At 39.1% G+C, this 12,074-nt stretch overlaps 1 protein-coding gene across 1 annotated transcript in view; it reads left to right on the forward strand.

Annotated features, from left to right (window-relative positions):
* The window catches only part of naaladl1 (N-acetylated alpha-linked acidic dipeptidase like 1), an 88,598-nt gene extending 78,303 nt beyond the window's left edge, over nt 1-10,295 (forward strand). The window contains exons 18-19 of the mRNA XM_051931779.1: nt 826-924; nt 9,916-10,295. Of these exons, the coding sequence (XP_051787739.1) occupies nt 826-924; nt 9,916-10,093 (277 nt within the window). The 3' untranslated portion in view covers nt 10,094-10,295. The remainder of the gene's footprint in view (nt 1-825; nt 925-9,915) is intronic.
* The last annotated feature ends 1,779 nt before the right edge of the window (nt 10,296-12,074 follow it).

Raw genomic sequence — 12,074 nt, forward strand, 5'->3', positions numbered from 1 at the left:
TTTTCGAATGTAAGATAATGTGTTAAGTACTGAGCACGTCTGTTTTTGAAAGCCATGGGAGTGCTTTTCTGACTTGAATCAGGTGAAAATAATGCAGAAGCAAAATGGTGTTACACAGTTGTAAACTACTTTTGTCTCTTGTTCTATAGAATGGAGGAAAACAGTTCTGCTGACTATGCCACTGTAATAAAAGTTGAAAGACACTTTCAAAGAGTTTGTGTACTGACCTGGCTACCTTGTTTAATGAGTTGCAAGTCTTCAAAGAGAAAATAAAGAAAATAATTGGAATGACCAATGATCCAATGTTGTTTAGATGTTCTCTCCATGAGAGATGTTTCTTCTTAGAGAGCAGTTTCCAAAATGTATGACGACTTCTGGTTGTCTTTCTTCTTAGATAAGAAAAGTCGGAAAGAAGCAGGGCTTCCAGCATTAGTGCAGAAAGAACATCATGGTTTGCCCAAATTGTCTTCCTCCACTCTATGGGACAAGATGCAATGGCAGTTACCGACTATGTAACACCCTTCTCCATTTGCATTATGGTTACCTTATCCAAGCCAGAGGAGCACTGTTAAGACTTGCATGTGTGACAAATGGGAAAAAAAATGTGTATTTGTCACTGTTCCATAAGATTTCTTCCTTGTAAATTTTTCCATGTTTTGTTAGTATATAATATTGAAATACAGTATGATTAAGAACATGTGTGAAATATGCACTTATGCAAGCATTTTTTATTATCATCAAGTTGCTAGTAGCCTTCCACTACTATTGAATTCATTGGCTGCTTTTCTTTGCTTTCATAATTTATTTATATGTAAATGATTCCAGAATTACTCCCCTGAAGATTCGCATGATCAATGACCAGTTGATGCTTTTAGAGCGAGCCTTTCTGGACCCAGTAGCTTTTCCAGACAAGACCTACTACAGGTAAATTTAGATATATATCATAAGACTAAAGTATTACACTGTGCTAATATGGTGACACTTTTGATTGCTGCTTTTCTATTATCAGTGACCAACTGGCATGTTCTGGTTATACATCTTCTGGAACTCCTCAGCTGGTCCATTTTTCACTTTCGTCTAAGCAGTGCATCACTGGCACTAAATGCTTAGGCCTGAACTCAGTTTCTATGTTTCATTCATTGTGTCCAATTTGAAAACTACCATTCTCCAGTGGTCTAAACCATCTGTCTTCCTTTGTTTTGACAACTGTGATTCTTATCTTTCTATTATATAAAAAAAAATCCTGTGACGAGATCAGACTTTTTAGAAGATTTTTTCAAGTCCCGTGAGATGAGACCTTGGCCTTGAGATTTTTTTCAAGTCACGCCCTCCTCTCAACCATTTTCAACCACGCACACGGTAATCTCACCTCTAATTCGTGTGAATGCTTTTTACAGACACAGTTTCTGTTCTCTCAGCTCTTATAAATTTTAACATTTTCCTCACTTTAAGTTCCCAATTAAAAAAGACGTATTATGTCCAAATCTTATTGAAGAATTTCATCACAAAAAGTTATCAACAGAAAAAATGAGCACACGGGCAATCCTAGCACCGAGAAATGATGAAGTCAAATGAATTAATACCAAAAATATTGATTGGTTACATGGCAAATTGGTTAAATGATTATCAACAGACTATGGCGAAACAGTTGATGGTGATGAAAACATCAACTTACAATATCCCGAAGAATATCTACAACCGTTAACACCGTCCGATCTTCCACCGCACAAATTACTGTAGAAAGAAGGATGTATCCAAGAAAGGTAATGTAGTACATTTTCAGGGGATAACATTACACAACAAGGAGATGTAGATATGCCATTCATATTAAAATGTTAACAGTTTCCTGTTAGAATAGCTTTTGCAATGACAACTAACAAATCTCAGAGCCAAACATTCAAAAAAGTCATTTTATTTAATAGAGAGAAAGAAACGAAAGGCAATCATGGGCAGTTATACGTTGCATTGTCACAATGAAAGTCCAAACACAGAATCAAAATTCAGTGTGATATTGACAAAAATTTAATTAAAAAATTTGTTTTTACTCAAGTTTTACAGTAAAAGTGTAAGTTAATTTTAAAGCCAAAAAGAATACAATCGTATAATGCAACAAATAACTGTAACACAACATAAAACATAATTTACTTTCAAATTATTACATTTTACTATTTTTTAATATGGTTAATTACTCGCTGTTTTGTTGTCTTGTCTAGTCACAGGTAAAATAGTTCTATTATGCATATGTAACAATTCCCATGAAAATAAAAATCTGTTTAAATTGTACCTCTGCATCCGCAAAGAGGCTAGCGCAGGCACAGGAGTTGGCGAGTGAAGCAAGCATGGGGCAAAGCCCCTTAATCTCCTTAAAAAAAGGTTCTAACCATTTATGATCAGACCAAATCCCTAAGACTAGATCTACTTCCAAATTTGATTAAATTAACAAAATAATTTGAGATTGTCTTTCATCTGATTTACTGAAAGATGACCTTCGCTCACCTAGAGTTGAACAATAAAACTTTTCTCAAAAGTCTGCCATCAAAATGCACCTGTAATTGAACTTGTTTCTTAGTTTGAGTTTAGGCTCAGTACATTCAGAAGTGTTCAATAGTGTGTGTTTCCTATCTAAACCTGATTTATATTGTTGTCTTGGACTTTAGATATTATAGTTTTATTTAGTCAGTCAGTCAGTCATTGTCCAACCCACTATATCCTAACACAGGGTCACGGGGATCTGCTGGAGCCAATCCCAGCCCGCACAAGGTGCAAGGCAGGAAACAAACCCCGGGCAGTGTGCCAGCCCACCACAGGGCACACACACACACACCAAGCACACACTAGGGACAATTTAGGATCGCCAATGCACCTAACCTGCATGTCTTTGGACTGAAGGAGGAAACCGGAGCACCCAGAGGAAACCCACGCAGACACGGGGAGAACATGCAAACTCCACACAGGAAGGACCCAGGAAGTGAACCCAGGTCTCCTAACTGTGAGGCAGCAGCACTACCACTACACCACCATGCCACCCTAGTTTTATTTATTTGGTTCAAATTGTGGATGATTTACTTTTGAAAAGTCAATCAGTGAATCATTTGATGAGCACATATACAGTAGTATATATAGTTCTATAATGAATTAATTTAGTCACAATTATATTAAGAAAAACAAATGGATAAATTGCTCATTCTATAAATATTTTTAATTCCACATCTAACTAATCCTAGTGCACCCTCTTTCCTTAAGAAGTGACATAATTACTTCAATGAAAAAATCACATTCAATGTATACAGTGTATACTTGTGTATACTTAATAATAATAATTGGAAAATGATAAAATGTGAAAAGTGCAATTCAGTAAATATGTTAAATCCATTTTACAATGCTTTAATTTTTGTTTTTTGCCCCTTGTGCTCAAGGACCTCTTGTATGAGATGGTATATCCCATGCCAGTGTGAACTCTTGGGCGCTGCCTCTTAGTGCCCCTGTTCAAACCTGATTTATTTTTTACACTTCACCCCTACATATCTCTAGAGTCATAATATGCATAATATTCTTTAAGTTCTAATTAATAATTAAACTTACCACCTCTGCTTCCAAGTTGTAAAACAAATCCAGTGCTGGTTAATTTTAAACTCTTGCAAAAAATGTTTATAAAAAATGTGAAATAGAAAATTACAGTACTGCAAATTCAAATGTAATGATACAATTGGAAAAAAGTCATTCCAAGTGATGTCAGCTTGGCTTTGCACTCTGTCCAGGGCTGCTTCCTGTTTTGTACCGGATTCTACCAAGATAAGTTGCTACCTTCCATGACCCTGAAGTGGATTACTTGAGTTTAAGATTTTATATTATTATGAAAACACATCAGGTTGGAACATGTAATGCTGCTCATTTGTTGTATTTTATCATACACTATCCATCATTGTCATTTTTCTCTTTTATAGGAGACCAAGGATATAAGCTCACTCACTGATTTCTGTCTCCTTGCTTTGATTGTTTTCCAATATCCATCCATCCACCCCAAAAGGAATCTGAACAAATCCTGCAGCACAAAATGCCATACTAGGCAGGGCGCCAGTCTCTTGCAGGACATACACTATCAAACTCATGTCTTGTTATAGACAAACAAGAAAAAAATTCAAATAGAAAGTCATAAAACAGGGAGCTGACTTAAATAACTGAAAAGGCCCAGAATATAGAATATAGGAACAATGTATATAAGAAGCCTATAAACTGATGCATTCATGGATACAGTCTCATACTTCCACAGGCATTTAAATCTGTAATGTTTATATATTTGCTGAACTTTTGAGAAACAAGCCAGACTTATAAATATGAATTAGTAAAGAAACAGTAAAACAAATAAATACATAATTTAAAAGAAGCCAAAGTGATTTAAATGTGCTACTATGGACTGGGCTACATCCAGTAAACACCCCTGCCCTTATGCCCATTCCTGCTAGCTTGTGCACTGGGTCCCCGATATCATGAATTGAATTAAGCAGATACAGAAAAATGGGTGAGAAGAAAGTTTATCAGAAAAGATAAAACTCTTTAAAGGGTTCCTAAATATGAAAAAGAAGGTTAAAAGGAGGCTAGATAAGGATAAATAAGAAACACGGAGCAAAGAATAAATAGAGAAAAAGTGAAAGGGAGTCACAAAAAGTCTATGCTATCCTCTGAGCTTCCTCATCTGGCCTGTGCCTTGATACACACTGTAAATGTTGACAGCAGCTGGTAGGAACTTCTAAGAAATCATTGTTATCTTCCTAGCCGGCAGGTTAGTTGGGGGTGCCAAAAGGCTGACATGGATAAACAGCAGCCAAAGAAAACAAATGGGCGATAATTCAGAAAGCACTACATATTCAATAAAAGAAATCTGAGAAAAGGAATAAAGTCCACATACAGCAGTCAGCTTATGAACTGCATTAATACTTGCAGTAGATTATCTTTGTTCTCTTAGGAGTTCTCATTTTCCTCATATTATGTACACAATATAAAGTCATACATAATCAAGCCCCTGTAGTGTCATCCTGAATGGAAAGAGAGCCACGATAACCCAAGGGTTTTGTTCTCTGTAGTTAATAAACTACCCAAACCCGCATCTGGCCCAACTACCTCTTCTACTGAAGTCTGTGAGGAATTCCTCCACTTTTTCCGTAACAAAATTAAAGATCTAAGTAATTCAACTAACATAAATACATCATCTGTTTATATCTCTTCCTGTTTTCCCACTCCATCCAGCTCCTTCTCTAAGTTCTCACCAGTCACTTCTATGTTTGTTAATAACCTGCTTTGTAAGATGAGGCCGACTACTTGTGTACTGGACCCCATCCCCACCACACTACTTAAATCCTGCCTTCATGCCATAATCCCGACTGTTACAACAATAATAAACTCATCCCTTGACACTGGCTCTGTGCCGCTCACTTTTAAAATCGCTTCTGTAATCCCAATGTTAAAAAAGTCTGGCCTTGATGCTGACAATCTTAACAATTTCCGGCCTATTTCCCACTTACCTTTCCTGTCAAAAGTTCTTGAGCGTGTTGTAGCCTCCCAACTCACCAATTACCTAACCTCTAATAATCTGATGGAACCCTTTCAGTCTGGTTTCAGGGCGCAGCATAGCTATGAAACTGCTCTGCTATGGGTAACTAATGATTTGCTTATGGCAGCAGACTCTGGACAAACCAGCATATTAATTCTGTTAGACCTCAGTGCAGCATTTGACACAGTCAGACATGACATCCTGCTGTCCAAAATGGAGAACATGCTGGGTATCTCTGGCACTGCCCTCCAGTGGTTCAAGTCCTATCTGACTGATAGGCAAGAGTTTGTTAGTCTTGGCAACAGCAGATCTAGCTCAGCACCAGTCACACAAGGAGTTCCTCAGGGCTCTGTCCTTGGCCATCTTCTCTTCTGTATTTATATGCTTCCCTTTGGCCATATTATTCGTAGCTTTGGACTGGGTTATCATTTTTATGAAGACGATACTCATCTTTATTTCAATGTTAAAAGTGGAACTTCTTCAAAGCTTTCTCAGCTCACAACCTGCCTCAGTAAAATTAATACCTGAATGGAGCAGAACTCTTTAAAATTAAATTGCAACAAAACTGACCTCCTACAAATTGGGACTAAAATGCAACTTAATAAAATGAGCTCCTTCCCAGTCCATCTTGGCGGTGATCTCATCAGACCTGCCTCTACTGCAAAGAATTTTGGTGTCATTTTTGATTCCTCCCTTTCTTATTCCTCCCACATAAACCACATTAAGAAACTTTCTTACCTTCACCTCCGTAACATATCCCATGTTCACTCCTTCCTCTCCTTTTCTAATGCTGAGAAACTTGTCCATGCTTTTATCACATCCCACATCGATTATTATAATTCCCTACTGGCAGGTGCCCCTTGTAATCTTATATCACAGCTCCAGCTTATTCAGAACTCGGCAGCAAGAGTCCTTACATGAACAAGCAGCACATCACACCCATCCTGCTCCTCCTTCACTGGCTCCCTGTGTCTTACAGAATCGAATATAAAATCCTACTAATAACCTACAAAGCTTTAAATGACCTCGCACCAAACTACATCAGTGACCTCCTCCATCACTATGTGCCTGCCCGCCCACTAAGGTCCTCTGATTCTGGTAATCTTGTTGTGCCCCACACTAATCTACACTCTATGGGTGACAGGGCCTTCAGCTGTATAGCGCCCAGACTCTGGAATGACCTACCAAAATTAATCAGGTCAGCTGACTCCATGAATTCTTTTAAAAAACAACTCAAAACTCATCTGTTCAGGAAGGCTTTTAGCTCTACTTGACTTTATTACCCTTCTCTCGGTTTACCTTTATGTCAAGTTGCTCATGTAACCTGTATGTGTGTGTGCTATACCATCAGTTATGTTGTCTGTTAGGCTTTTTCTCTGAATTTACTGTCTTAATCTTATTTATTTATTTATCTGGTTTGTACAATGCATTACACTGTATACCCTGCCATTCTTTCTTAAATTCTGTTGAAGTGCCTTGAGCATGGGAAAGGCGCTATATAAATAAAATGTATTATTATTATTATTATTATGAAATGTCCTGGCATGAAGGCAACTCATTCTAGTTCAGAAAAGCTACCAGCTGGTTGTGTAAGTGTTCTGAGGATGGTCAAATAATGGAAGAATGTTGAAAAAAATTAAGGAGTCTTCCAAGCCAGTAGGTGCTTTCAGAGAGGTTTATTAATTTATTGAATGCTCCTTACCAAGTGGCATATTTATATTTAGCCTTTAGATGGTTGTCTGGTCCTTTTAATGTAATATGGACTGGAACGACACATGTAGGTGCTAGAATGAGTTCCTGAAAGGTAGCCACAGGGGTTCCCAGAGGGTGTTCCTGATGCCAGAAATCATCCAGGAAGCTGACCGAGAAGAAGTTATGGGCTAGGGCTTAATGGTCCTTTCTAGTCGTCCCATGCTTGAGTTTGGAGTCGGATGTGTAGAGCGAAGCAAAGGCTCTATTGGTGGGTGGAAGAAGGTGAGAGTAGTTTGAAGTAATGGTCAGTAAGGTAAAGGAGTGTAATTGTTCATTTTTGGGTAAGTGAATAATCTATCCCACAAAACAGAGAAGGACTCACAGGCTTTTTAATCAGGATTGTCTAAATACTGTAGATCCACAGAGACTCTAAGGTTTAATATTTATTTATTGTTGTGTACAACTTTCTCTGTTTATCTACTCCCAAGTATTTATTTTTATGTTATCATATCAACATTTGTTATTCTGGTTTAAAAGATGGCTATTGTCTACCACAGTTGCTTTCAGATCAACAAGGGCATGTGAGAGCATGAGAGCAACAGTTGATGATGATAGAACTTAATGATGATAGAACTTTATTTGTCCCCAAGGGGAAATTTGGCTTCTTACAGAAACACTTTAGATAGATAGATAGATAGATAGATAGATAGATAGATAGATAGATAGATAGATAGATAGATAGATAGATAGATAGATAGATAGATAGATAGATAGATAGATAGATAGATAGATAGATAGATAGATAGATAGTGCCAATGAGTGGAGGCTAGGTGGCACTATTGCCCCTTTAAACCCAACAGACAGACACTCTGGACACAGGTTAAAAGCAACAAGAAGATCTTCTATTCTTCTTCCTTCTATAAATAGTGCCCTCAAGCAACTCCGCCACAATAAACAGGCAAATCAATACTAATTACAATAAACACAAATCTCTCCTCCACACCTCCCAGCAAGCTCTGTCCTACTCCTCCCGACTCTGACTTGCTTGCTGGGTCCTTTACATAGTGTCCAACCCGGAAGTGCTTCTGTTCTTCCTACCACGTGACTTACCAGCACTTCCGGGTCAGATGGAGAATTCAGGTTCTTTAGTCAGCCCGGAAGTACTTTGGGACTTCTGTCCTCATGACTACCTAGTAACACAGAGCACAAGGCAGGAACAAACCCTGAACAGGTAAAGCGAACACCCCCCCCAATCACACACTAGGGCCAACTTAGGATCACCTAACCTGTATGTCTTTGGGCTGTGGGAGGAAACCCTGCCCTCCTTACTGTGAAGCACTGTACCCATTGTGCCATTGTGACACCTAATACAGCATACAGTTATGCTCAAAAAATGTGCAAATATTTTTGAAGAAAAGAGGAAGTGCAGGGGCGGCACGGTGGCGCAGTGGGTAGTGCTGCTGCCTCGCAGTTGGGAGACCTGGGGACCTGGGTTCACTTCCCGGGTCCTCCCTGCGTGGAGTTTGCATGTTCTCCCCATGTCTGCGTGGGTTTCCTCCGGGCGCTCCGGTTTCCTCCCACAGTCCAAAGACATGCAGGTTAGGTGGATTGGCGATTCTAAATTGGCCCTAGTGTGTGCTTGGTGTGTGGGTGTGTTTGTGTGTGTCCTGCGGTGGGTTGGCACCCTGCCCAGGATTGGTTCCTGCCTTGTGCCCTGTGTTGGCTGGGATTGGCTCCAGCAGACACCCATGACCCTGTGTGCGGATTCAGCGGGTTAGAAAATGGATGGATGGATGGAAGTGCAGTCAAGCTATCTCCAAAGCCACAATAAAACCCACGGGACAATGCCAAATATAAAAGATGGATGTCTTATTAAAAGTAAAATCTCAGGGAGTTGAGCAAGGAGACAGAGCCTATCAAGTGTAAGGCAGGAACCAACCTGGCATGTGTGCCAGTCCATCATAGATAAATTCATGCAAATGGTGGCTGCTATCACTACAGTAAGCTACCCTCATATGGGTAATCATCCGTTTCAATTGTTGCCATCATGGGTCACTAACTTCTTTCCCACACTAATGCCTCTGGTAAAACATGATTTTTGTTTCACCTCGGTGTCCCCAGGTCACCAAACAGTTCTGGATATGATAATTTATGTATACTTTTATTGTATACTGGCCAGGGAAGTATTTCTATACTTCATTATACTGTTTTATACATTTATAGCATTTTTGCACTATGGTATTATTTAGTATGTTGTTCATATTATACATTTGATATTATGCAATCAGTGTTAACAACTAGGCAAATTCCTAGAAGTTGATCAATTCATTTCAATTTAAGGATTCCAGTATAGGGGGAATGCAGAGACCCTCATGTACACAGTATATATGGAGAACATGCAAACCTAAATCAATGACTGTGTGGAGGAAACACCTTATCACTGTGCCACCTAATTCCAGATCTTTTCATGCCCACCTAATGCCCACTGCTGCAGCCTTCATACTTTTTTTATTGTATGTCTGTATTGTATTCGTACTTTGGAACCTTTTGTAAACTAATAAACAATGCAAACTTGGATAGCGATAAGAAAAGTTTGAAAGATCCCTAATTGCTCTATTAATTTGGAATAAGATAACCTTCTTGCCCTTTCTCTCTTTCTTTTTCATTTTTTACAGACATGTAATCTGGGCCCCTAAAACCTCTTCGGTGTCCACATTCCCAGGACTGGCAGATGCTTTTGCCAAAGCTGACAGAAGTAACTTAAAGAGTGACTGGGAGCAGGTCAAGAAGCATATCACCATCGTCACACAGGCCATAGAACAGGCGGCATCCATACTAGAGGCAGTCATATAATGTTGGATTTTCAAGTGTTCCTACTTCTACAATTTTTGTTAATCTCCTAAAGTGAAAACAATAACTTAAATGTGTCAGATGCAAGATTCTTGTGTTATTTAATGAAGACAGTGTAGTGTACCGGGTGAACTGCCACTTCTGACTCTCTAGGCCTCATAGCCTGCCTGGGCTCTAACAAAATAAATAATCTTTGATTACTAAATATGATTTCATTTAAATAGTGAAAGGCATGGCCATATGAAGTCTTTGAGATAGAATGCTGCTTTTGCCTTACATTTGTCTTGCCCACGGGCATCCTGCTGCTGTTCGGAGATTAAACCATCCAGTGTATCTTTGACTTAAAGTGCTTTATGCAGAAGGTTGACATTTGTCCCTGTCATCCACAGCAATTAGCCGGTTATCTTGAGTTGTTGTTGTGTTTTGTGCATGCACATGGGTGGCTGTGGGGAGACTTTTGTTTACAGCATATGCCTTCTGGTCAATAAAGTATGGCTCAATGGCCAGAGGGTTTTAAATGGAGCCAGGCCGGGAAACAGGATTGTATTCATATGGTGGTTTGAGAAACCATGCCAGCTGAGCAGCTGCACAAGTGGAAAGCAAACACAATGTATGCAGGTTTAATGGATGAGCTACTTCAAAGAAACAAAGATATCTTAAGACGTTGGGCTGGAGGGGTGACCTCAGTTGAGCTTCTAGTGAGCCATCATTTTCATTTTGGCAGTGTTAAATTTTTAAACAGTTGCCAAACAATCAGGTTAAGACGTTGAAATACAACACTTTCAATGCCATCCAAAGAGAAATTTTGTATTTCACCCCCGAACATTATTTTAGCAAGGTATATTTCATAAGACCCAGTCCGTATGGAGTGTGTGTTGCCCTGCTGGTTGTAGTAAATGTGGACAGATACAGTAACTTTATTCACCAAGAAAGTCAAAGGCTGAGAATCTGTATAGTGGCAAGACATTATACAAAGTATGAAAAATGTATTAACCAATGACAAACATGAAGGTAAAAATGAGTAATCTCATTAATCTGAAACAATATGGCAGAAGGTAAAACTAAAATCAGAGCAGGGCCTGGAGGATAATGGAGCCAGGGAAATACCAATATGTAACAAACTGGCGGGGGATAAAAGTATACCAAAAGCCATTTTGCAATAATATTAACACTGACTGATGTAATAATAAAATAATTCTAATTCATTACATTTATATAGAGCTTTTCTCACTACTCAAAGAGCTTTTCATAGTGAGCAGGGAGCCACTTCAACCACCACTAATGTGCAGCATACACCTGGATGACGCAGCAGCAGCCATTTTGTGCCAATATGCTCACCACACATTAACTGTTAGGTTGTGAAGGTTATGTTGTGAAGGGGTGAGAGATAGTTAGCCAATCAGAGGCAAGGGATGGTTAAGGGGCTAAAAAGATTAGGCCATGGTGGGCAATTTAGCCAGGACATCAGGATACACCTTGCTTTTTACAAAGGAAGCCCAGGGATCTTTTATGACCTCAGAGAGTCAAGACCTCAGTTTTTTGTCTCATCTGAAGGACGGTGCCATTTTTACAGTTCACTGTCTCCATCACTGCACTGGGGCATAGTGGAATAGTTTGAACTCAGAAGAAGCAACAGTCTAGGAAGTGCATTTGCTTATGGTGTTATCAAAGCTGTCACTTCAGCTGTTTCTCCGTTGATAGTGGATTTATTATGATTTATGCACTTAAAAAATGTTTTTCATTTATATGGATCATCAGGATGCCATTTCAGTTTGCAATTAGAGCTAATTGGTCTGATGATGCAGTGAATGATGATGCAGTGAACCTGGGTGCAAGCTTTATTTACCAACATTTTGATAAGGCAGGAGCATATGTGAGAATCTTGTTCATGGACAATAGCTTCATTTTCAATGTGATCATCCTAGAGCTCCTAGATAAGAAACTCACCCAGGTCAATCTACCACTGGATTACAGACTTTCTTAC

Source organism: Erpetoichthys calabaricus, chromosome 1 (assembly GCF_900747795.2).
Source record: "Erpetoichthys calabaricus chromosome 1, fErpCal1.3, whole genome shotgun sequence".
In the NCBI taxonomy this organism is placed as follows: Eukaryota; Metazoa; Chordata; class Cladistia; order Polypteriformes; family Polypteridae; genus Erpetoichthys; species Erpetoichthys calabaricus.